General features: G+C 51.9%; 8 protein-coding genes across 8 annotated transcripts; 3 read left to right on the forward strand and 5 right to left on the reverse strand.

Moving 5' to 3' along the window:
- Nucleotides 1-6: 6 nt before the first annotated feature.
- PV05_08132 (uncharacterized protein) lies at nt 7-1,904 on the forward strand (the record flags this gene model as incomplete). The annotated part of the gene is made up of 1 exon (XM_013457630.1): nt 7-1,904. One exon carries the CDS (start codon nt 7-9, stop codon nt 1,690-1,692), a length of 1,686 nt encoding a protein of 561 aa, XP_013313084.1. The 3' UTR covers nt 1,693-1,904.
- A 1,754-nt stretch (nt 1,905-3,658) lies between these two features.
- PV05_08133 (uncharacterized protein) lies at nt 3,659-6,991 on the reverse strand. Its single transcript, XM_013457631.1, has one exon. The coding sequence runs from the start codon at nt 5,580-5,582 to the stop codon at nt 4,461-4,463; it is 1,122 nt and encodes a 373-aa protein (XP_013313085.1). The 5' UTR covers nt 5,583-6,991; the 3' UTR covers nt 3,659-4,460.
- Nucleotides 6,992-8,459: 1,468 nt separating this feature from the next.
- Nucleotides 8,460-10,449, reverse strand: PV05_08134 (uncharacterized protein). The gene has a single exon (XM_013457632.1). The coding sequence runs from the start codon at nt 10,255-10,257 to the stop codon at nt 8,821-8,823; it is 1,437 nt and encodes a 478-aa protein (XP_013313086.1). The 5' UTR covers nt 10,258-10,449; the 3' UTR covers nt 8,460-8,820.
- A 691-nt stretch (nt 10,450-11,140) lies between these two features.
- Nucleotides 11,141-14,662, forward strand: PV05_08135 (uncharacterized protein; the record flags this gene model as incomplete). Its single annotated transcript, XM_013457633.1, has 1 exon — nt 11,141-14,662. The coding sequence occupies one exon, from the start codon at nt 11,141-11,143 to the stop codon at nt 14,660-14,662; it is 3,522 nt and encodes a 1,173-aa protein (XP_013313087.1).
- A 121-nt stretch (nt 14,663-14,783) lies between these two features.
- Nucleotides 14,784-17,096, reverse strand: PV05_08136 (uncharacterized protein; the record flags this gene model as incomplete). Its single annotated transcript, XM_013457634.1, has 6 exons — nt 14,784-16,155; nt 16,251-16,325; nt 16,385-16,513; nt 16,577-16,684; nt 16,744-16,803; nt 16,856-17,096. The coding sequence occupies 6 exons, from the start codon at nt 17,094-17,096 to the stop codon at nt 15,044-15,046; spliced, it is 1,725 nt and encodes a 574-aa protein (XP_013313088.1). The 3' UTR covers nt 14,784-15,043.
- Nucleotides 17,097-17,764: 668 nt separating this feature from the next.
- PV05_08137 (uncharacterized protein) lies at nt 17,765-18,859 on the reverse strand. Its single transcript, XM_013457635.1, has one exon. The coding sequence runs from the start codon at nt 18,720-18,722 to the stop codon at nt 17,991-17,993; it is 732 nt and encodes a 243-aa protein (XP_013313089.1). The 5' UTR covers nt 18,723-18,859; the 3' UTR covers nt 17,765-17,990.
- Nucleotides 18,860-19,354: 495 nt separating this feature from the next.
- Nucleotides 19,355-22,293, forward strand: PV05_08138 (uncharacterized protein; the record flags this gene model as incomplete). The annotated part of the gene is made up of 3 exons (XM_013457636.1): nt 19,355-19,431; nt 19,491-20,916; nt 20,972-22,293. The coding sequence occupies 3 exons, from the start codon at nt 19,355-19,357 to the stop codon at nt 21,071-21,073; spliced, it is 1,605 nt and encodes a 534-aa protein (XP_013313090.1). The 3' UTR covers nt 21,074-22,293.
- On the reverse strand, nt 21,117-23,239 carry PV05_08139 (uncharacterized protein). Its single transcript, XM_013457637.1, has 2 exons — nt 22,315-23,239; nt 21,117-22,249 (listed from the first exon to the last, which is right to left on the reverse strand). The coding sequence occupies exons 1-2, from the start codon at nt 23,096-23,098 to the stop codon at nt 21,171-21,173; spliced, it is 1,863 nt and encodes a 620-aa protein (XP_013313091.1). The 5' UTR covers nt 23,099-23,239; the 3' UTR covers nt 21,117-21,170.
- Nucleotides 23,240-24,517: the final 1,278 nt, after the last annotated feature.

A 24,517-nucleotide genomic window follows, 5' to 3' on the forward strand; every position in this document is an offset into this window, starting at 1 on the left:
TTTGCCATGCAGCAACCGGAAAAGGCCATCGACGAACACGTCGAGCTCGCCAGAGAGGAACTAGAGATCTACGGAGATCTGGAAGTCCCTTCCTTCTTTAGGGAACAATCGTGGGATTTGTCTCGACTGACAGCATCCGCTCAGGCGGCTATCAACCATGAACATTCTTTGACCTTCCGACAGGCAGTTAGACAGTACCCCTGGGCCATCTTCTTCTCCGTTGGCATATCGACAACACTAGTCATGGAGGGCTACGACACAGGTCTCATCAACTCTTTCTTTGGCTTGCCTCAATTCCGCCAAAAATTCGGCAAGCAATTGCCCGACGGGGATTACCAACTTTCGGCGGCCTGGCAATCGGCCATCTCTTCCATGGCCAGTGTGGGAGGCATCTTCGGCCTCTTGTTTGCTGGTCAGGTTGTTGACAGGATTGGGTACCGATGGACTATGTTCATTGGTCTCTTCTGGCTGTCTGCGTCCATCTTTCTAACCTTTTTCGCCCAGAACGTCGGCATGTTGTTCGCCGGAAACATGCTCTGCGGCGTTCCCTGGGGTATGTTCCAGTCCGTGGCAAGTTCCTACGCTACCGACGTCGCTCCTCTAACGCTCCGACCGCTCATGACAAGTTACATCTCCCTCTGCTGGGCTATGGGTCAATTCATCTCGACCGGTGTCCTCCGAAGTCTCCTGTCTCGACAGGACCAGTGGGCATACAAGCTGCCATTCGCAATCCAGTGGATATGGCCGATTCCTCTCGGTCTGATTACCTTCTTTGCTCCAGAAAGTCCTTGGTGGCTTGTTCGAAAAGGTCGGATGGAAACTGCGCGGAAGGCACTCCGTCGACTGGGTTCGAACACCGTGACTGACTCCCACCTCGACAACGGTGTCGCATTGATGTACTTGACAAATGAGCACGAGAAAGAGATCGAGAGAGGGACAACTTATTTGGAGCTCTTCAAAGGCGTCAACCTGCGTCGCACAGAAGTCGCGGTGGGAGCTTGGATCTGCCAAGTCACCTGCGGTAACTGGTTCGGCGGAAACGTCACCTACTTTATGGAACAAGCTGGAGCTACAGCCTACACAGCTTTTGCATTTGGCCTCGGTATGAACGCCGTCTCTTGTATCGGGACTATTGCCTCATGGTTTTTGACACCGCGTGTTGGCAGACGACCAATGTATCTGTGGGGTCTAGTGGGGATGTTAATGACCTTGTTGGCAGTAGGGTTCATGGGTATTCCTTCACATCCCACAGCAGGCATCCAGTGGGCATCTGGAGGAGTACTGATCGTCAACATGCTGCTCTACTTCCTCACCGTCGGACCGGTCTGCTTCACTATTGTGCCAGAAGTCCCGACCGTGCGACTACGCAATAAGACCGTCGCGGTGGCCCGCGCTGCGTATAACATTGTGGGTATCGGAGCGAGCTTTCTGAACCCGGCCATCTTGAACCCCGGAGCCTGGGACTTGAAGCAAAAAGGTGGCTTCGTGTGGAGTGCTTTCGCCATAATCTCCGTTGTCTGGGTTTTCTTCAGACTCCCCGAGACCAAAGGGAGGACACCGATTGAATTGGACGCTCTCTTCGAGCGGAAGGTCAAGACCCGCGACTTCAAGACTGCAAATGTCGACACGATGATCGTTGCTGAAGTCCCTGTTGCTCGAGCGCATGATGCCATCACTCATGACAAGGCCTAGAGGGGGAAAATGGCAAGGTGAAAATAGGTATGAGCTTACTCGGATTCAGATAGCATGCTCGATCGATGGTGTCAGAGACAGGGGCTCTCGTACGGACGAATAGGTGATAGAGCCTAGCATCTGCTTGATGACTCTGCAACCGCGATCCCAACGGTGCTTCTAAGCGCTGAAGGTTACTTGGACATGCCTCGTCGTCGCTATCTCGCTGCCGTAGCAATGGAACAGTCATAGTTTAGTAAGTGTCAGCAAGGTGGCAGCGCAAATCTATCGGTGATCACATGTGCCAAGGCTTGACGCCATCAGACGCTACGCTTGCACTTTCATCACTTGGAAACAACTGTTACCATAGTAGTGGTGGAGGCTCCAGTCCGCCAGGAACCTACTCACACCTATCCGCACTCATCATGACCGTATACCTTGTGGTCATCGACTGCCGTCCAGACTTTGTAGCTGTCGTATCACCAACTCGACATGCACGACATGGGCACGACATGATTTTACTACGAGTAGGCTCACTGCGTGTCAAGGACCAATCAACTACCTCCGTACTCGTGGACGGTTCACTCGTCAGGATCTCATCATCATCGTTTGGCGACCAAAAAAGGACGAAAAATCCCAATACTACTAGTAGTAGTCGATGTGTCCAGACTCCCAACTTTCCCGCCACTGGGCCCTCACCCTCTTCCTTGTCGATATCCATTACCAGTAACTCGTCTCGTCGTACGGAGTACCGAGTATCCTTACTGCGTGGGCGCATCTGTGCGTCGACCGCACGTCTAGGCTTCTTCCTTGGGTATTTCTCGGCCATTTTCTTTTCAGGGTCCCTGGGCCCCTTCACGTTGCCCCTTCTATTCCTCTTCCATGCCCGCTTCCATCACGCCACGCAGCAGCAGCAGCAGCAGCAATACAATACTCGTGGATGGAAACCGCACAAAACCGCCCATCCAGCCCCCCGCGCAAGCCTCGCCGCAATCCGTGCGGTACTCCGTAACGCCTCCCGTATCCACAAACCTTATAGTTCCTTCTCGACGGGTAAATGACGTGCCCTTAACAATCCTTTTCCCGTCGTTAATCCCTCATCCCGCAAAGACCAGCTGTTGACCCGTGGAGAGGAGGGCACTGGAGGCATGAAACTGCTTCGCGTGTATTGGGGCCCTTGGCCCACCCACTCCCCCCTCTGAAGAAAACCGTTGGACATCGGGTGGCGCTTTTCGGATCATCATCTCCTACCAGTGGCAGTAGTCTCACTTAGTACTATCTCTAGGGGCTATGATCTATGTTCTATGTCTATGACCATGTCCACGTCCACGCCACAGTAGGACCAAAAGTGGCATTTGCATGTGAGAAGATCCCCTCAAGGGTTATACGCGGTGGGGTAGTACTCGTACGAGTAAGCGTTGAAAGCAAGACCCTGGGCGACATACTAGTACTTGTAGGGTTTGGATGCAGATGAGGCCCTGGCACGAGGGTGTGATATCACAGCACGTATGAGTACCACAGTATGTGTTGGAAGAATTGTGGACTGGGATCTTCGTTATTCCTGACGTCCAATAGGAGTATCATATGCACCGTCCCCCTTCTAGAAGTCCTGAAGATAATGATAGGCCAGGACACAAGGCGAGAGCCATGCCCAAACAACAAATGTTTGATCGGAAGCCTCGAAGCCCGTTCCCTGAAAGATACATACGGCTCAGATAGCCTTGTAGACGATATGAGTGGGCAAACTACACAACGTACACAGTACACGGCAGGACGGGACATGGACTTTTTCTCCCTCTCGTTGGTCGTCCAGTACTACTTGACTGCTTGCTTTGCTTGCCTCAGACGCCCTTCCTTCCCAACGCAGCGTCGAGGAAGGGCGACACATCAAAGGACGTCGATTGGACAGTCACAGAACACTGCAGACACCTTGCAGAGAACCCCCAGTCCACAGTCCACAGTCCCCAGTTGTGTGACACTGTATCGACACGAACAAGACATCGATAGTATAGTGGATTCCAAGTCCCATTCTTGGCCGGGACTATTGCCTATCACCCTATTCTAACTAAACCCTCTAATGAATGCCAGTTGTCACCCTAAAAAGCCGAGGTAGAAAGCAGTTCGAGTGGGAACCCTGCGTTAACTCTTTGAAACCGACCACGAATGCTATGAAAATGAAAGGCACGTGGTCGGGATGGCTTGTCATAAGGAGCATTGTGTAGATTTTCGAGTGAACTTGACCAGCTCATTTTGTTCGTTGCCACGATAGGAGCTTGATAACTCATAGGAGCTTGGTGATGATGATCCAATATCGCAGCCTAGCTAGTAGCATGGAAGCGGGTTTACGTAGCTAGAACAATCCGAATGTCATTTTCAGATCCATCAATCCTGACATCGGTCCCTTCGCCCGCTGTCGATCATGGCCTTCTGGCCATTCCTTGTCAAGTTTGAAAAAGAAAGTAAGGTATTCTGCACCTCCTCCCCGAGGAGAAGGGCAAGAGAAAAGCACGAGTTTACACGCTCGACCCTCAAGAACATGTTCGTAACATGTACATCCCAATCCATTTCATCCAACGCCGCATGCAGTTCATATCTCATAGCCGCATCATGAACCTCGAATGCATTTCAAATAGTCCCGTATCCGTGAATGTTATCCCCGTTATGTAACCCGATTGACGCCGTGTTTGTCGTCCATGATCGCATACAAATTTCCCAGCACCTCGAAACCCTCATTGCAATGCCGATGATGAATGCGCTCCAGAGTAGTGCAAACAAACAATATGCCGTGCTCAGTCAGTCTCATGAAAACTGCCATTTTTCCGTTTTCCTCCACTGAACATTTTCATCGCCTTTTTCCATCCTCCCCCACTTTCACTCCGATGTGACTTGGTTGGGTGAAAAGACATGCCGCTACTGCCATGACTCGTGCCCGCCAGCCCCAAGTCACTAGTGGGAGGGGTGGTTGGCGGAGTAATGGAAGAATCGTGCTCGCCGGCAGAAGGACTTTCAGGTCCGCCACTACTATCCGTCAACGCACTCTCCGAGACAGCAGAGGAGTGTGAAACGTGGGTGGACAATCTGTTTCCGCTCTGGCGGCCTAGTGCAGACGACAGCGTCGACGATCGGTTGTGTTGCTGAGGAGGTGAGCGGGATGGCTGGAATGATGCGTCCGAGGTGTTCGGTGGAGACCGCCGTCGACGGGATATCTGATGATGCAGGGTGCGTTCGTCAAATGTCAACCTTGATGGTTCGAAATCTCCGTAACCAGTGTATTCCGACATGGTATTGTAGGTCTGCGCGTACGGCAGTTGTTTGAGGCTGTTGCAAAAGGGAATGAAAATAGAATCCGACATCAAGTCGTACATTCGTTTCACCGCTGGATCGAGCGTCTCGGGCCGAGGGGGTTTCAGTTCGTATGGGACTTGGACTATACCGTCGCGTTCTTCGGCTGGTAGGTTGATTTCTCGCGGGGCGCCTGGTTTGACGTAGATATCGAGGATCCTCGTCCAATCCTGTATTAGCTCCCATCCTTCAGTCGTGTCGACCGTCATTGGCATGCCGGCCAGACTTGCGCAAGCCTCATCGTACTTGTCGGCGTATCGCTTTGCTTCTGTGGTAAATTCGAGCGTCTCTAAACAGTGCTGCTGCGAGAGAAACGCCGTGTATGCGGCCAGGGTGTAAGGAGATGGCGCTTTGTTGTTCAGGACATCTTCTAACGTAGGTCTTCCGGGTGACATGATGCCTTCCCTCCGAGACACCATACTGATGGGCCGAGCCCGCGGTAGTTCGTCCCCCGACATGTCGAGTTCTTCTGAGATGTCGTCCAAGTAATAGACTGCAGGCTCAAGTCGAGGCGAAGGTTCAGGTGTGAATGGCCAGGCTTTGATAGTTAACGGTTTCTTCCTAATCATTGCGCTGAACTTTGACCGAGACTGGCCTATGTGGAAGTAAAAGTGATCCAAATGAGGTTCTGAGGTGCAAGCCTCTGGGTCTCAGGCTTAAAAACTGCGCCTTTCTTTCTGTTGTCGAGTGTTTGCAGGCCCAACAACGCCAGAGCAGTGGTATTGGGGACCTGATGTGTTTTCACACGTGTGCTTTTGACAATAAGTTTGGAGACCTGCAAGACTGAGGTATTTGGCCGTATGTATCCGAGACTCTTCCCGATAGCAAGCTTCCCTTTGTGTCACAGAAGGACGTCGTGCAACCACCACGCAATACGGATCTCGAAATTGTCTGGACGCCGATGTGCCAGCTGTCAGGGAATGCCGTTTCCCACGTATGGAAGAAGGCGGATTGAGGTAGGTCAATGGAGTCGGTCGTGTGTTCGTTCGATTCTTGCTCTAGAAGCCTGTCAAAGACGTGGTTGAAGCGATGATGGTCTGTTATCAAAACGGTCAGGATGTAAAGAGGCAGTCGACATATAATGGACTGCAAGGGCCGTTACTGGTCCCTAATGATGTCGCTTTGTCGATCGGTTGTCCTTGAAAGAGCGACTATAGAATGGAGGAAGAGCGGCTGGCGCAGTCCAAGACTGAGCACGAGCATCCGAAGTAAGGACTAGAAGTTCGGAGGAAGATCCCACAGCCTGTCGATGATTATTGTTCGTTGGGCTTAGTGAGATCGTGGCCCGAGCACAGTCATGGCGGATGGATATTGTTGTAGGTGCTTGGAGCCCTGAGTCCTGAGGCCTGAAGAAGTCCAGGGATGGTGGAGAGTTGGATGGTGTCCTCAAAGTGTAGCCGGAGCAAAAGCCTTCTTGGAGCAAGGTTAGGTAAGAGTCATACTGCAGAGGAAGAATTCTCTCAATCGACTCGCGCAGACAGTTAGGCAGGTAACAGTGGTTGTGGAGGGTGGAGTTCTGCAGTAGCCGTATAGTCGGTGGGTTCTAACGAGGGTAGAGAAGAGTTACAAGAGGAAGAGGGTTTGGGTTCGTCCTGGATCGGTCACACTTTGGATTCGTGAGCTGGATGTGTGTTGCAGTGGATCTTCATTTCTGGTGGCATGCTCTTTGGTCCAAGTGCGTCTGTGTGCGGTCACCATGGAAAGAGGGAAAGAGACGAGAGGGAGCAGGGCGCAGGCACAGGCTTTGGCGCGCTTTGCAGGCTCGCACGGGCTGCAACGCTGGCCACTAGCCTCAGGAGCCTACTGGGAGCCCACGGCTGTAAAACCCTCAGTGTGGGTGTCTTATTGGCTACAGGCCAGGCAGATGATGATCAGATTCGAGACTAAATGATGCCACAAAAGAGGGGGCGCCGACGAGGGAGGATAAGCGAGGATTGCCTGTTGCTACATCATTGCCCGTCAGCAGCAAGTTGATGAGTTGTGGCAAGTACGAGGTACAGGGCTGGCTGACATGACAGAGACTCAAATAGTTGCCTGCAATCGATAAATATACAGTGATCAGCATCGAATACGAAATGCCATAGCCCCAGTGAGCCCCCAAAGAGACGACGCATTGAGAAGTGGGTGGGAGGATGTTTATTGACAATTCAGGCACCCTCTCTTTTGCCTCGTCCAGCCATTCGTCATCCGGCTGGATGATCTCTGATGATCCCTTTCTAGGCGCCTTCCAAACGCCCTTCCACGCTTTCTACGCTTTTTCTAGGCGACTTTTGTCACTCGTCAAATCTGTCTCATCGGCCTTCTACGCGTCTTCCAGAAGCCTCACCAGCATGAGGTCGCTGCCCCGGGCCTGCCAATCTGCGTCTTGTTCTTGCGCACACAGTCTTTTTGCCACCGTGGGCTGTTGTGGCTGTCCTAACACTACTACCACAGTACTTCGGATGTGGCCTGTTTCTCACATCTTGAGAGACATTAATTATTACCACATCATCGCGCGATTCTACCACATCCATGGCCCCGCAAATTCCATCATCCATCCTTGAAAATATTATAGTTATCCGAACAATTTTCTCATCGGAGATGTCCTCAGTTCTCCCCTTGCTTGCCTAACTGCTCACCTCATTAAATTCACGCGTGAGCACTCCATATGCGGAGGTTTTCACTTCGGCTGTGCTACCCATACAGTGGACAAGAGGACTAGAACTCGCAACCGTGGTACTTCAAGGCCTCTGACTGGTTCTGGCGTAGAGTACTCCGATCCCTACCTCTTTTGTTTGCTTGTTTCCTTCCACCCGTATCATCGATAACGAAGTCGACACAGTCGAGATGAAGGTACAACGCACATGCCACCAACAGAATCTATTTTCATTTGCAGACCTCTTGATATTTGCCATGCTGGCAAATTTTCCCAGCCTCTAACATACTGCTGGGTGGAGAGGTGTTGATCAGCTGCAACGTGGTTACTTTACGGAAAGTACGAATAGCACTGGCCATGGCCCACGACTACCATAGTCCGCCCCCGGTGTCGGCTGGCTGCAACTCTTTTGCCATGAGACAGGGGCCCCCACCGTCGAGTTCTGCAGATCGTATCCCGCTGTACCGCCAGCGATGTTGAAACCCATTCAGATACTCCAAGAGACCGTTTCGTTGTAAGCTGGTGCCATGTTTGATGCACAGTAGATGTTTTCTTGTGAGGCTTCGGCACGATCAACGAATAACATGCAGCTCCACGTGGACGCCTGGAAGACAAAGAACCATATTCGCGATCAACGATCGATTGACTTCTCCCTGTCTCGCAAATTGAGTGTCCTTGCCAGCATTCCTGGCAACACGACGTTCCGCAATAACGAAAAGGCCCATAGGAGCACTCAAGCCTTGACCATTTCCGCGAATTCCCGTGGAGCACAGATAATGTCATCTCAATATAGAAACATTCTAGAATCCTGCCTAGATTGGCAATCTGCTTCTCTGCCGCCATCCGTCCGGCTAAATTGAAGGCACGTGGACTCATGCAATCCCAGTCGCTTTATCTTTGCCCTCGGGGCTTCAGCCACCGAAAAAAATTCTGTTCAATATGTTAGTCAATTCAAGGTGTCATATCCGTATATCGATGTTGCTCTGCTACAATGAGGTCTTGCCGAGAAAGGCACGCCCCGTGCCTGTTTCATTTGCTGTCGACCTCTCCGTGCTGGGTTGCAGTTGATCAAGCGACATCTCCACAAGGCTCCAGGAGAGCTCCATTGCCGACAGGGATCTCAGCCGAGACCATGATTCCACAGCAAAAGGCAAAGATTTCCAGGGCATTGCTCATTTGTCTTTCTTGGTCTCAGACGCCTTTTCCAGTTGAATTCGATGTCCTCGCCCTTTGACCAAATTGGTGAGACCAAGATTCCAGCCAGCTTTCTGAGCTTGATCTCGGACTTTCTGCCATTGATCATGGTTTTCCTGCAGGGTGGCAACCACTAACGTAAGGACGTCGGGTTGCTCATGTTTTCTGGGCGATATTGGACTCTGTCTATCACCTCCTTGAACCACGACGTCTGCCGTTGACTCTGCAACAGAGAAATCACGATGCAAGCATCGAATGGCTTGACAAAAACCTTTTGCTTGCGTCTCGGCGGAGCCTGATTCTTTTAGTAATATCATCCCTTTGCTGTTCCGCACGTCAACCCAAAGCAGGTAATCCTCCCGCGCGAATGCTTCCACAATGTACAGGAAGTCTTCAAGAGTCTTTCTTCTGTTGCCCAAAGTGGCCTGCATGAAAAGCAGGAAATCATTGAGACCGACACCGACCTGGACACCAATCCGCTTGTTGCCAGAAATGAGGACCGACTCTTGCCTGCCAACATCATCGGGGCCCTGAAGCTGTCCACTGCGGAGCATGCCTCTGAACAGTATGCACGCTCGTTCGGCATTCAGTGAGTGCAGCCGCACACTCTTCACAGCCTTCCAGTTGGCCCACAAATGAAGCGCAAGCAAGGGTAGCAAGCAACACCACGTGGCCACTGTCCCTTGTACTTTACTAACGACCAGACCGCCCGCCCACATTCCCGCCAGACTGACTACAGTCTCCTGGCTGCCATCTTTGGCGTTGAGCTCCCCTATATTACCCGCTCGTGCGAAGTGAGAGCTCAGAATCGCTTTACTGCTCCCGCCAGCGACACCACACATGGCTCGGAAAGCGTTGCTGACGCACAGAGTCAGGACTCGGCCGAAGATTGGCATTGCCGGGCTCATGCAGTCGAGCACAAACGCAATGTCATTAACAATGTCTGCGAAAAATCGGTAGAACTTGACTTCCGCTTCGATACGCTGGGAAAATCGGTGCGCGAAGAGGATGGTCGCCACGCGGCCGATAGTTTCCTGGGCGATGTATAGTAGCATCGTCGTTACGAGGGATACGTCTTCGGACCCGACGCCCATACCCACGAAGACGGCGCGAGATGCCAGAAGGCCGGCAATGGTGGAGGCAAATGCCTGTAGAGAGTCGTAGATCTGGTAGGGAGTGTAGTCGGCAGTTACTGTTGAGGGATAGCCGGCGGGTAGAAAGGGGGATATGCATTTCTGAAGCAGAGAAAGAGATGCTGTGGTCGGAATTGAAGCTCGGGGAGTGTGCTTCTCAACGCCACCCGTAGTAAGGTTGATTTTGAAGATGGTACTGGGGAGACTTTCGGCATCAATCTCTGTGACAATGAGCTCCTGCGATGGTTGAGTAGCCATCCTTGTAGTAGAGTCAAATCTCATTTGCAGCCGACGACGACGGCTGTGTGAAGGTGCTTCGTTTCTAGCATGCCTTTGGATTCTACCTTCGCGAAGGGTTTGCGTGGCCTAAGCTTTGAGGGTCGATTAACCTGAGTAGAAAGACCAGCGGAAGCCCAGTTTGACTCCTACATAGCATAAATCAACGGTACACGGTGCAAACTGAGCCAAATTGTGATTATGTGCTTCCCTTGGACAGATGTGAAACGTGGTGCGAGATGAGGTTGTAAAGCTACGCTAAGTGTATTTTGATTGACCGTATATGCTGTAGTGTGCTTTACTGATCCGCCATAGTATGAAGATTAACGCCGTAGTACGGATAGTGATATTGAAAATTGCTGCCCACCTGCTTCCATCACTTCAGGATCATGAAGAATGTCACCCATTATAAGGGTTGGAGCTGAGGCCAGTAAAATAAGTCCCATCTGACGAGCTTTTGCTACATTGAGGCATACAAATAAGCGGCGTGAAGAGCCTGCCGTGAGTCTGCTCAGATTTCATTCAGCTGTCGCAAGCAGCGAACCTCGATTCCTCTGCTGGACAGTCCTGCCCGCGACGAAGAGGTTCCAAACGTCGGTATGTGAGTGATTGGGTAATTCGCGAATATCGGGAAAGGCAGAGTATCCTCGGACTTGTTCTTGCCTTCAACTGCTTGCACCTTCCAGCTCTGCCTTCTTCATGTGTCCTTCTCCTGCAGTTTCTGCTTAACCTTCTTCCACCATGGCCCAACAGCTGAGAGACTCTGCATCGCCTTCTGTGTCTTCACCCTTACGGGCTAAGCTCCTGGTTGGCGGTCCCAAGAACTTACTCGTGAACATTTCTTTTCACCTCATTGCATCCCGACCCTACCTTTTACAAGTCATTCAAAATGCGTACTCCTAAGCATCTGTTCTCACCATTCCTTTGCTGCTTCGGCATTCACTCTCACGATGATGACCAGGCAGCGGCCGACCTCAAGTCCCTTCCAAATCCTGCTTCGGCCCTATCGGTCTCCTTGCCTGCACACACAGTACCACATTCGCAAGGCCATTCCGGCTCGCACGTTGCCGATGCCGATGCTTTACGGCAGATATTCAGATCATCTTCTTCAGTACGAGGCTACCAGACTGCTTCTCGACCACATGAGATGTCACACCAACGGCAATCCTCCTTCGATACCGATTTCGGATTCGGACACAGGGCTTTGTCGGAACGGAAACAGCCAGGACGAATCGGACAGTTGGGCAGCCATATCAAGCAGAAGCTATCAGAGTCACGACTAAGCAAGAGCAGCTCTAAGGCTCATATGGGATCTGAAGATGCACCTCAGGAGTTAGCTGTTCCAGAGCTTGCACCCTTGAGCGTTGCACATCTGGAAGTCGCTTTAAGTCAACGGTCTACTGGTCTTCTGGAGCTTCTCATGTCAAGATCGGGTAGCGAAGGGGGATATGACAGTGACGCAAGAAGTATTCAAACGGCAGCGCTTAAGGCTAGCGATGGGACAACCAAACTCAGTCCTCAAGCGGCGAAGGCATTGCTTCGGTCGCCTACAGGACATTCTTCTGTTAAGCATGAACGTGATCAGACCTCGCCCACGAGACTCAGTTTGAGTCTATCTGCGGATCAGACCGTGCCCTCTACACCACCTCGCACGACAATATTGAAAGTCCCCCCGATTGAGAAAGTTGAGTCGCCTACAATCATTCCCAAGCGAATCAACGATGCCGTGGCCGAAGGAACTGACACCCTGCCTGGAAGGACAGCCCTCCCTGCCACTACCTCGCCGGTATCGGGTGACGCTATGACACAGCATTTCAATGGAGGTTCGCCTTCGAAAGCCAGTACTCGAATACATCACGAAAGTTCGGACGTTGTGGAGACGTTGAAAACACTGAGCGACACTGTTGCCATCGCCAAGAGAGACAGCCTTCTCTCCAATGTAGACAATCCTCGAACCAGCCTGGTCTCCAACCTGGACCCGGCCTTGCTTGGCTTCATCTCCAAGTATGGTGATCGAAGCTCTATGGATGCAGATGAGCCCTCATCTCCCCCGAAGCTCGCGGGCCGCCCGCTCACTTCCCAGCCCATGCCCGTCGACGGTCCCAGCTCTCGCAAGAACTCGGTTCCCGATAGGGACGATGCTTCTGACAGAGACATGAGGTCACTTACCGAATCCGAGGGCAACTCTATCCATCTCTATAATATGCGGATATCGCAGAGATTGGCAAGCCCTCACTTAGCTGCTGCTAGCTCACGGCCAAACACCAGCCACACCACTGCCAATCAGTCCCGTAAAAATTCGACGGACGCAAGGACTACTACTAGCCAAGCCTCCTTGGCTGGACGTCCCCCTGGCACAATAACAGCCGAACACAACAGACGCCCTTCGGATCCTCAAACAAGACGACTCTTTGAGGATGAGAGCACTGCCGACGGGCCACGGCAAAGATGGAGGCCTGTGACCTCGGGCTCCTATATGACGCTGTCTGGAGAGCCAAGGTCTCCTCTGAGTCAAGGTGATGCTTCCTCTTTCTACGAGAGTGACGCAGGAGTAGGTGGTCATGAAGACGCCCAACGTCACAGCTCTAAGAGGAACCCAAACAGTATTGCAATCGGAGGCAGGTCAGGGTCAATCAGCTTGCCTTTGGCATCTTCGAATGGCAGCATGAGCCAACTGTCCGTCGCAGAAGAAAGTGCCTGGTTCAGCAGAAAGTCATCCCAACAGCAACGAGACTCAGAGGGAAAAGGCCAGCCGAGTCTGGCTGTCAACCGAAATCGAAGCGTCAGCATGCCAGACAAGACTGAAGCAGGAAGAATCAACGCTGCGATTGGATTGAGTATGCGACCACAGAAGTCGACCAAAGCCAATGCGCCTTTGAGCGAAACCAGCATTGAGAAGCTGAAGGACGCTAGAAGGGAACAATTGACGGAGATCAGTGCTCAAGCAGTGCGTGACACATTCAACGAGAGGATGAGTGAGATTGATCCGCAGCGCGCGGTCCTGCCGATAAGGCCGGAACATGATACCGCGCGCGATCATTCACCGTTCTTATCGAGGCAGCGACAACTGTCAACAGCTTCTCAGATACCCCCTGAGGAGCTGCGCCCCGAATCAGCAGAGGGCAGACCTGAGCTACACCAGTCAACCACTGATATATGGAGGAGGACTTTCAAACGAGTTATGGATGAGCCTAACGAAGATTCTCTTGGTGGTTTTCTCACAGCTCCGAAATTCGATCGTGATGGGAGAAGACGAAGCACAAGATCCAGTTTCAGCGCAGTTGAGTCACGCGAGGACAATGCACCACAGGGCGCGGCGGTACATCTGAAACAGCGATCTCCTGCGTCAGAGGACACACCATGGGGAGACAAACAGGAGAAGTCGGCGACAATTGTTTCTAAGCGAAGTATTGCTATCATGGAAACGAAGCCAGATCAATTGATGACTATTGGAGAGCGAAAGCGAAAGAAAAGTTTGCTCGACTTTGGCTGGCGCTCTACTATGTCCAATCGGGCCGATGAAGAGGAGCATGGCTCGGGGACGAGTACACCACTGAAGGAGTTGTTGGGTATATGGGGTCGGTTTCCAAGTCATACCAGAAATGAAAGATGTGGCGCCGCTGGCGCGCGAAACGGGGTGGTGGTCAGAGACTTTGCACAAGAAGGACAGGACAAGAATTTTCGTGCAGATTCCGCACCTATGACTCCGTGGCCGAGGTCATCAACGACTGGGGAATCCCATACTCCTGGGTCACTGAGAATGCTCAGGTCTTTTGGACGAAAAGAGCGGATCGACAAGAAAAGGACCAAAAGCATGCCGCTTCCGCGTAACAACGAGCAGTCTCTGGCACTTCGTGCGAAGAAGAGTCGCAAAGGCCTTGTGGGGCGATGGAAGAAACTCTACAGGAGCAGCAGTTCTGATCTCAGGGCATACATCCACACCTATGGTCACCGTACCAGCATCAGCGTTGGTGCAAGCGTAGCACACCCGGAACTCGAAGTCATTCCGGGGTTTGAAACTCACTATGATGGCCGTCCCGAGCTGGATGGTGCGCCACATTCACAAAGGAGACATCAACGCGAAGCAGCTGCGCAGTCCGGTAGTGTTGAGCTGCCACCTATGGATGAGGGACCTTGGACGCAAATGTATCGGGACTGCGTTGGCAGTCTGTCAGCACTCAGAAGCGATGCGGACATACGAAGTATGAGCGAATGGACCGACCACCTCTTCGAGGGAGGGCATGGTATCTGTAAAATGAAGAGTACAGATTTAAGAAGCAGTACCGCAGACTTTGCGGTTGAGCTTTGCAAAGAGTTAGAAGCTGCGAAAGGGGGGCTGATCAAAAAGATTGAGAGTAGTGGGCCGGTGGACGGATTGGATGTGCCAGAAGCACATCTTAAACAGGATTGAATCAAAACCTTACACTGGCAGAGGTCGCAGACTGTGAGCAGAAGCTGTATGGCCACCACTCACGTTGGAAGCATTGGGATAAAGAAAAACAGGGGATTAGAACATGTATGAGTATGACAGTATTGGATTTTCTGTTTTCGTTTCTTGCCTGAACGCTTCTTTGGCGTCAGGATCCTTCTCATAACTTGAACCAAGTCAGCTCGAGGAATTCGATCTGTGAAAGAGCCTTTTCCTGAAATTATTCATCGTATCCTGATGAATTTGCACACCGTTGAAACATGAATTCAACACTCGTTGAGGTTGAAGGATTGTTTATGACCGCATGGATGAGACTTAAGTCACAATTCGGACTCAAGGGTCAACAGTCCTCGATAGGGCCGGTCACAAGACAATCCAGGCACCAACAGCCAGCATGAAGAGGCACGAAGCTGTGGCATAGATCAGACCTTTTGGAGGTGCGATCTTAGCAACACCAGCACGTGGCGGAAGGCCACCGGTGACGGTGGTGGTGAAGATGTGCTGGGTTGTGGTGTCGATGATCATGCTCGCATGCGGAGCCGATGTGACCACGACGGTCGAGGTCGAGGTTGGGGTCGGGGTCAACATTGCGGAACTGTTTGGCCACAGCCCGGTAAACTCGGTCATCTCTTGAGTCTGGTCGGTGCTCGGGATGCGTTGGTTGCCAGTGCCAGTGACCAAGGTGTTGAAGCTGAATAGCATGGTGATGGTGGTCGTGTTCTCATTGGCTGAGGCGGACGGGACTGTGGTGTTGATTATCACCGGCAAGGTGGTCAGGGCGGTCAAGGTTGCGGTCACGGTGGTGGTGCTGCTGGTCGTGGTGTTGACGACAGTGGTGGTTGTCTCTGATGGCTTGCTGCCGCTGCTGGAGTTGGGGGTGCTAGCGCAGGTTGAGGTTGACGACACGACAGGAGCGGAACCGTGGAGAGGAGGAGCACCACCTTCGGCGCGAGCACACACGGCACGGAGCAGAGTGAGCAGATGGACTGCATATTTGAAGGAGCCCGGTGCGCGGACTGAGCGTGCGGCATTGGCTTGCTTGGATTCGGGGACAGTGGATGCAGGGATCAGAGTGATGTGCGCATTCAGGGTCGTCGAGATCGTATTTGATGGGATTGTCGGCGTCAGAGTGCTTGCTGCGAAGGTGCTGTTGAGGGAGGCGGTCTGGTTGATCAAGCCTGTGCCTGTACCTGTGCCTATGCCGGTACCTGTACCGATGCTGGCGCCAGTGGCTGTGTCGACGACGGTGACGGTCGTGGTTGTGGTGCTACCAGTGGGCAGAGGCACGAGGTCTGTCGCAGTGCTGGCGTGGATGGATGTGGAACTGAAATTGAAGTTGTCGGTGCCAAGGAGGGTAAGGTGAGACGACAGGGAACTTGGGATTGGGAATGGCCCAGCAGGTGTTGGGATAGGCAAGATGGCAGTGACGCTGGGCAAGGGAGTGAAGGAGAGACTGAGATTGTCCGGGACTGAGGCTGCGACGTAATTTTGTCAGTATGATTCTCCGAAATTCACACAAAAAAGATTGACGCGTCGTAGACGCGTTTACGTGCAAAAGGCAGTGACGTACCCAGGGTGGTGAATTCGACGGAAGTGCTTTCCGAAGTTTGGGGTTCGGTTTCAGTGCTGGTGAGGTTGGTCAAGACTGAGATGAATGTGAGTTTGGGTTGCCTGTGAAGATGGAAGATCTAGGGAGATACTTACCGAGAGTAGACGTGGTTTGTTCTGTGGTGAACACAGTAGTCGTAGTCGTCATGTTGTCAAGCGATCCAGTCGAGGTAAGACCAATTTCAGTAGCAGAGGCTGATTCGGTGATCGTATTGTCACTCGTGACTGTTTGATGTCAGCGTCTCTTTCTGGACGCTGTAGCGTCTTCATTTGTAGGGATGTAAGTACTTGTAGTGAACACGGTAGTGGTAGTCTCCATGTTGTCAACCGATCCAGTCGAGGTAGGGCCAAGTTCAGTAGCAGAGGCATTTTCAGTGGTCTGAGTGTCAAGCGTGACTGTCTGGTTGTCAGCGTCTCTTTCTGGAACTTGTAGAGTCTTGATCTTAGGGATGTACCTGTAGTGAACGCAATGCGGGTACTGGTCAAGGTAGAGGAGACAATGGACGGGTTGGGGACTGCGCCCAGAGTTAGTTTGATGGGATGCGAAGGTGATAGTCGTCAACATACCTGTCACAGTCTTGTTTTCACCTTTGGTGCAAGTGGTGTTCTGGAAGGGAGCGATAACCGAGGAAGCAGGGACAGGAGAGACAGTGATAGTAATGGGGATAGGGGTGACGTGAAGAGTGGTAAAGACCGTTTCGGTGATCATGCTGGTAACATTGCAAGAGATCGTGGACGAAACGGTGATGTTAGTAGCCTGGAGAGCTGCCACAAACCACAGCAACACGATGATGAGGGGGTTACACATCTTGATGGATGCGTCAACGAGCTTAGAATGGTGGTTTCGATTGTTGCAAACGAATGTTGGTAACGGGGCTTGGGAATTGATGAACGAGTGATGATGAAGGAGAGTGTAAATGTGAAAATGCCGGGGGCCTGAAGCCGAACTTGATATACCCTGTGTGAGGGTATACACGCTTGGCGAAGCGACTTTCCAATATTCGCAAGGGCAGGTTAGGCGGCTTTGGTATAGACAGTGAAGGGTGGGCGAACGTCTGGTCCAAGGTTATGCCATCAAGACATATGTAGATGATGGCCTCGCCATGTGCCAACAGTGGTAAGGCTCGCCGATGCAGGGGGCCGGCACCGTTGTGGTATCGTGTTTGTAAAGGCCCATTGCAGCAACAAGGGACAATGCTCTTGCTGTGAGAGTAGCACAACCAGCCATGCAGTGTGGAATGAGTGCGGTGGTGTGAAGCCAGTTCCTCCCATGACGACTCTTACCTATGATGGGTTGTCGTGAACCTACCTTCTTTTTATTCCGCCGGGACAATGCTCATGCTGTCCTGTTGCCGACTGCACTCATTCTTCGTCGACGTATGACGGTATGATGCTTTGCAGCGTGCTTTGAACAGGTGCAATATCAAACAAGACAAGAAAGAAGGAAAAAACCAAGGACGTCGTTGAAGAAATAAGATTGGATTAGGCTGAACGCCGAGCCTTTGCGCCGAGACTCAGGGTCCAAGGCTCGGCATTCTGCGACTGACACTTGAGGTCCGCACTGCTCTGATACCACCGTTGTCAATCACATGCCGAAGCCTGTGGTGAGCAGACACCAGCAATTGTGATCAAGAGCGATCTAGTAAGTTGTCAAATCCAAGCTGCCCACTTCATGCTATGTACTGGGGCATAATCATGAGTATCACCACGGCACTGTGCCTTCGTTCGACGTGAAAGTGCCATGAGGACCATCCTTATCGGTGTTGACAATCATCCTACAAGCCTGGAGGGCTCCATCTTCAGCCTTGCCTGCCGCTTCGTGATAACCATTCAGGTTGGTTGCCCTAAAGCCCGGGTCGATCATGTTGACTTTGATGCCATCCTTGCCAAGCTCAACAGCATACATAGCACCGATCATGTTCATGGAGGCTTTCGAAGTGTTGTAGGGCTTCACAATGTAACCATAGAAAGGACTCTTGGGGTCCAATGTCATGTCGATGGAGCCAAGACCGGAAGACATGAAGAGAAGTCGCGGAGTGGTTGCTTTTTTGAGAAGCGGGATGAAGGCTTCCGTGACACAGGCAGCGCTGACTGCATTGGTCTCGATCACCTTGTTCATGGCTTCGCGGAGACCGGCACCTGGGTATTTACTGATGCCGGCGTTGTTGAAAAGGACGTCAAGACGACCGAACTTGTCCTTGACATATTCGGCGGCTTTAGCAATTGATTCATCGTTGGTAACGTCAAGTTCTAGTGGTTCGACTGTTGTACCACGGGCCAGATTAACGACCTTCTTAGCGGCCTCCCTGCCTCTTTCGATGTTCCTGGAGCACAGGAGGATGTGGTAGTCGAGTTGTTCTGCAGCCAATTTCTTGACGCATTCAAATCCCAACCCTTGGTTGGCGCCGGTGATAAGAACGATGGTTGAAGACATATTGAGATGTTCAAAAATGATTGCTTGGGATGATAACAATGCGAACCTTGTTATCCGTGGAAGGATGCTTGAAGCAATGAATCAAGGTATTTCCCTCGATGCCGTTGAGCAAGCATCGGAGAAGAAGGCTTTGGGTATTTATATTTCTTCGCCGGAGGGATTTGTCGGACTTACCTTCAGCTTGGCCACCCACTGGGTCTGTGTAGCAGTACATCTGACGACGATTTACATTGCCGGAGCGAGCCAAAGTCTGCAACGGGCTAAGAATGAGAGATTGATGATGCGTAGCAGGGCATGGAGAGAATCACTGTCGCGATATAGATGCCTGAGGGCCGGCGCCACAATATGCAGCTAGTCGTTAGTTAGCGAGCAAACCAATTGTAACACTTCTGGGTGACTTCGGGGATAAGATCTTCTCCATCACCCTTGGTAGGTGCTCAGGTCTGAAGAACCGTATGCGACTACAAGTTTCCACCATCAGATTGACTTGCTGATAAATCGGTGCTCAGATCAATACGTTCAACTAACGTGATCGCTATGCCGGTAAATTACGAAGCCTCGTCGATGATGGAGAACTCAGGCTCGCATTAAACATCCCTTTCACATCTTCGATTGACGCATGATTATCAAACATGATCGAAGCAGAGAAGCCGCACGAAATTGGCAAAAAGGCCCGCAAACGTAGCAACGGTGGTTGCATTACTTGCAAGTGCGTGATAGTCACACTCTCTCTTGCTCGTCGCTCATCGGCATCTGACAAAATCGTAGGATTCGACGGGTCAAGTGCGATGAAGGCAGACCGTCGTGCGACCGGTGCGCGAGTACGGGCCGACATTGCGATGGCTATCCTGCACCAAAGGAACCGGTGCCCGTTGCCTTTGTGATGCTCGTGCCGACGTCAAATCCTCCAGAGTGCCATTCCGTGTCTCGACGGGCTTTTCAATATTTCCACCAAGTGTGCGCTCCGGCGTTGATGAATTACGGTACTCGATTTTTCTGGAATCAGCTCGTACTCCAGGCCTGTCACCATGATGAAAGCATCAAGCACCTCATCATCGCCGCTTCCTACGCCGGTGCTCGAAGCGAGATGAACATGACATGTAGCGTCACTGCTGCGCCCAACGACGGCTCCCTCTACCTATCACATTATGGGCGGGCACTGAAGTTATTGAGCCATGCTAAAAGTCCGGACCCTGGACTGGTGCTCATGGCTTGTTTACTGCTGATACTCTGTGACGAGCTCCAACAGAACTCCTTTGCCGCTCTCCAGCATATGCTAGCGGGAAGAAAGATCCTGTCTTCCTGCTCGTCCGGAATCCGTGGCCAGGGCAACGAAATCATCAACGAGATTGCTCCCATCTTCTCTCAACTGGAGTTGCATACTGGAGAAATTTATCGTCACACCATGACACAACCACCCAGCCTTGCAATTCCGAGGAACAGCTTACATGACCTGACACCTTCTCGGCAGTCCATACATGAGCTTCCTACCGCACGATTCGCAAACCTGGATGCGGCTGCGGAGTCCTTGAGTCAGATCGCATGGGGCTGTGCATCTCTCCGACTAGATAGCCTACCTCCTCAAACGCGGTTTCACGTGGTTCCTGCTCTCACTATCAGACTCAACGACTGGCTGAACCGTTTCACAGCCTTCGAACCAACGAATGAGCCACACTGGTCTGCCACACGCACAAAGCAGCAGTTGCTGCGCCTGTATCATGGCTGTTTGGTAACACTATCCCGTTGTGCTCCATTCGACCAAGAGACCGCTTTCGACGCGTACTTGAGCAACATCGAACAGCTCATGATCGGTTGCAGTCATATGATCTCGTACACGACCACCAGGCTGATCCCAATTTTGTTTTTCATCGCAACCAGGTATCGGAGTGCTAGTTGTCGAAGAAGAGCGATAGAACTTCTCCGTACGTGCGGCGTAGATGGTCAGATCCTGGCAAAGATTGCAATGAAAGTTGTCAAGATCGAAGAAAAGAAAGTCGACGAGCCAATTACATCCAGCGATATTCCCGAGACGAATCGTATTCGCTTGGTTGACTTGGATATTGATGCTCGAGGAGAATTTTATATCCTGAGGTTCAGACGCTTTCCATACCGTGAGCCGGCACCTCTCGATTTTGCCGCGGTGCCTACCCAAGGCTTCTCGTGGAATAGTGATATGATCAATTTGACGCATCCGGTATGCCAATAACCTTTCGATGTTCGCCGACGCATCAGCTAACAGTGCGCAACAGGTCTCTCTTTTGAAGGCCGTCCGTGATTTCGACTTCACGCCGTTCTGGAACCAGGAAAGTCCCGCATTCGGTCTGCCTAGAGATATCTCTCAGGATTTTTGAGATCCATGAATCAAGAGGCCGAGAACACCTCACCATCGGACCAGGAACCTGCACGAGACGAACCTCTATTGGTGTCCTTGATATCTCGACAGGGTCGCTATGCTGCACCACCAATCTCCAGTTTCTTCCCCTTCACACTCTTCCACTCGAAACCGAACGAGAGCAGGAACGCAATGCAGGCGCATGCTATGGCGAGGATATATGAATTCGTGACGGCGATATTGTATGCATGGAGCACTCCAGCGAGCTGTGACGGAGGCGTGACTTCGCGGATATGGGTGGCACCGGCTGCAATGATTTTGTAAGGGTCAACACCCTTGGTATATTTTGGGATTTCCTTCACCAGACCGTTGGAGAAGATGTTCTGCGCAATCGAGATGGAAATCGCACCACCGAGGGAGTTGAAGAATATGGCGACAGCATTGCCCACAGGCATGTCTTTCTTTTTCAGGACGACCTGAACAGCAATGAAGGGAATCTGAACACATGCACCGGCTCCTGCCCCGGCCACAATTTGATAGCCGATCCAGGTTCCAGTGGACGAGTGGACTTTTAGAGTATGCAGGAGACCGGATCCAACGGCGAACACAGCTGAGCCGAACCAGGTGAATGGCACGTATGGTCCAAGAGCCGTGACGCTGCCGCCGACTATAACCGATGAGATGGTGAGGCTGACTAGATAAGGGATAGTGCGGATGCCGGATCCTTCAGCCGGGATGCCGGATCCTTCAGCCGATGTCCCTTTGACGGCTTGGAAGTAGAAGGGGAGGTAGTAGATGTGGGTATACAAGCCCATGGCGAGGAAAGCGCTGAAGAAGGCACAGATGAAAACTGTACGCTGTTTGAGCATGACTCGCGGTGGTAATGTTGCGAGGTCGCCTTTCCAGAGTTGAATGCCGGTAAAGACGGTCATCAGGAGGCCGAAGCCGAGAAGGCAGCCCCATACTTTGGAATTCGACCACGGGTAGGTTGTGCCGCCCCACTGAAGAGCTAGGAGAAGACAAACAATGGCGCAGATCAAGAAGAAAGCTCCAAGAAGGTCGATTTGCGCAATCTTCTCCCTCAGCGTCAGACTGCTATGTTTGCGTTCGGGGTTCTTGAAGAAGCAGAAGACGGCGGCAATCGCGACGGCGCCGATGGGGAGATTGATATAAAAGCACCAGCGCCAGGAAACTCCTGGAAAAACATAATGTCAGCCGCACCACATCGCGCTTGTAGAGACCGGGAAATTTTCAACGTACGGTCGGTAAATGCACCTCCTAAAAGGGGCCCTACGACAGAGGCAACGCCGAACAACGAACTCAGCAAGCCTATGTAAATAGGCCTCTTTCGCAGAGGGACCGAGTAGCCTATAATGGTCATTCCGCCCGAAAACAGGGCTGCAGCTCCACATCCTGCGACAGCCCGGCCGACGATCAGCATCGTCGAATTGACGGCAGCACCGCATAGCACGGAGCCGAACTCGAAAATGAGCAATGCCAGCATATACGTCCATTTCACGTTGAAGTAGGTATACACCTTGCCAAAGGATGGTTGAAGGGAAGTGGTCGTCAGCAGGTATGACGAGCCGTACCAGCCGACATCATCCAGCGAGTTGAAGACGGTGGTGATCTTTGGGATGGCTGTGGCGATGATGGTGTTGTCGAGCGCGACGACGAATGTGGAGAGAACCAGGCCGAGTGTCAAGAGATGGAGCGGGAGGCCGGTGGCGTATTTCGATTCATCGTCTTCGCCTGGCCCACCACCTGGATCGGACGAGGTCGTGGCCGTTGTGACGGTGCGGTTTAGCTCTTCATGTTTTTCTGATTGAGCGATGTTTTCCGGGTCGGCGGCCGCTGCTGGTTCTGATTGTATTGCTGGATTCGCTGTGATGGTGTCTGAGTTTACTGCCCGCTTCTCATGACTGATCAGCTCCGTTGATGCTGGACCGTCTGTCCGAACCGGCGCATTCCGTTCTTGAACGCTTGAGTCGGATGACATGACGGAACTCTCTGCCTCCTTCGTCTTGGACCAGGGAAATCTCATCTCAATGCTGATGGTTGGCTAAGTACAATGGAAATCCCCCAGATCCCAAGGATGTGGCGAATCAGGTCGCTTCGCGATGGGGATAATGTCCGATGCGTAGTTATTCAGTTCCAGAAGATATCGACAGGAAATCAATCAAAGAATAAGAAGAACAAGATAGAATAACATGTTTGCGTACGGGATCTTTGCCAAACCTAGCCCTTTGCCTCCGGATACCCATCCTTCCGACGCTGAACTGGCGGCCCTAGCATTGTGGAATTGGATTGCCGTTAGAGCGCGAGCGGTGTGCTGGAATGGACCCGAAAGCGAATTGAGGGTTGGTGGCCAAAGGACCAATAGAAGCAGCAAAATTGGATGGGCTGGATGGGATAGCGAAGCTTCGAGAGCAGCAGGATCTACCCATACGGAGTACTAGTGAGTTAATTGGAGGGGAAACGTTGCAGTGTCGTATTCTATGCCCGAAGCGGCTACGGCTGAGACCTCGGTTCGACGTTCACTGACCTTCAAGAATTATGCGAATCATCAGTTGGGTGATGGGCGACTTCCAGCATATGATGTTCACTGTTCACGCACACAGCAGACCCGTTTGATGATGGATATGATTGTCTGGAAATGAAGAGTCTCTTGGTTTCCGAGGCCTTGAATCGCATCACGTGCCGCGACGGACCTGCCTTGTGATAAACGTAAGGGTCTTGTGGGATTAGGACATCTCGAGGGGAGATGTCAGACTATATACCTGCGTACTAGCGTCAGAGGCATTACCGCCGCCGTCGCCAGAGGCCCTGTCTTTACAAGACTTGGCGCGTTGGTAATCACAGCCTCTCTTGAACAGCCATTTGTCTCCGATACTTAGTTGGCGAATACATCTCTCCTGTTCCCTAAGGCAGCCTTTTTGGGCCCGGAGGTGATAGAGAGCGCATAAATCGTCTACCTACCTACCTAAGGTAAGTATCTTGGGCCTGTCAAGGATGGGGTGGCGATAAAGGAAGCCGCACAATGGCACTTCTGTCGCCGGATATTGGAAACCATCCAGGTTGCCGGCCTGCCACCGGTTGTGATGAAGAGAACCAAAGGACAGCTACTTAGCTTATCTGAATCATAGTACGGAGTACTCCGTATGAACATCTTTGACCTCGGCTTCCACAAAATAATATTATCCCAATCAATACAATCTCGTATATAGCTCCTCCGGAGTCACTCGATACGTGGCCCAATAGGCACTGCTTATGGCTGGCTAGCCTGATCGTCCCCCATAAGCGACCCTGAAGTGCCGCAAGCCACGCTCCGATCCAGAACCTGAAGACCCACGATGCTTCCCCCCCCATCACCCCTCATACCTCAGAATAATCCAATCCTGTTACCGATCTGCTTCGGTTGGGGAAATCGTGATGGCCACGCTGATCAGATCGACCGATGTTT

Source organism: Exophiala xenobiotica (assembly GCF_000835505.1).
Source record: "Exophiala xenobiotica strain CBS 118157 unplaced genomic scaffold supercont1.5, whole genome shotgun sequence".
NCBI classification, from domain to species: domain Eukaryota; kingdom Fungi; phylum Ascomycota; class Eurotiomycetes; order Chaetothyriales; family Herpotrichiellaceae; genus Exophiala; species Exophiala xenobiotica.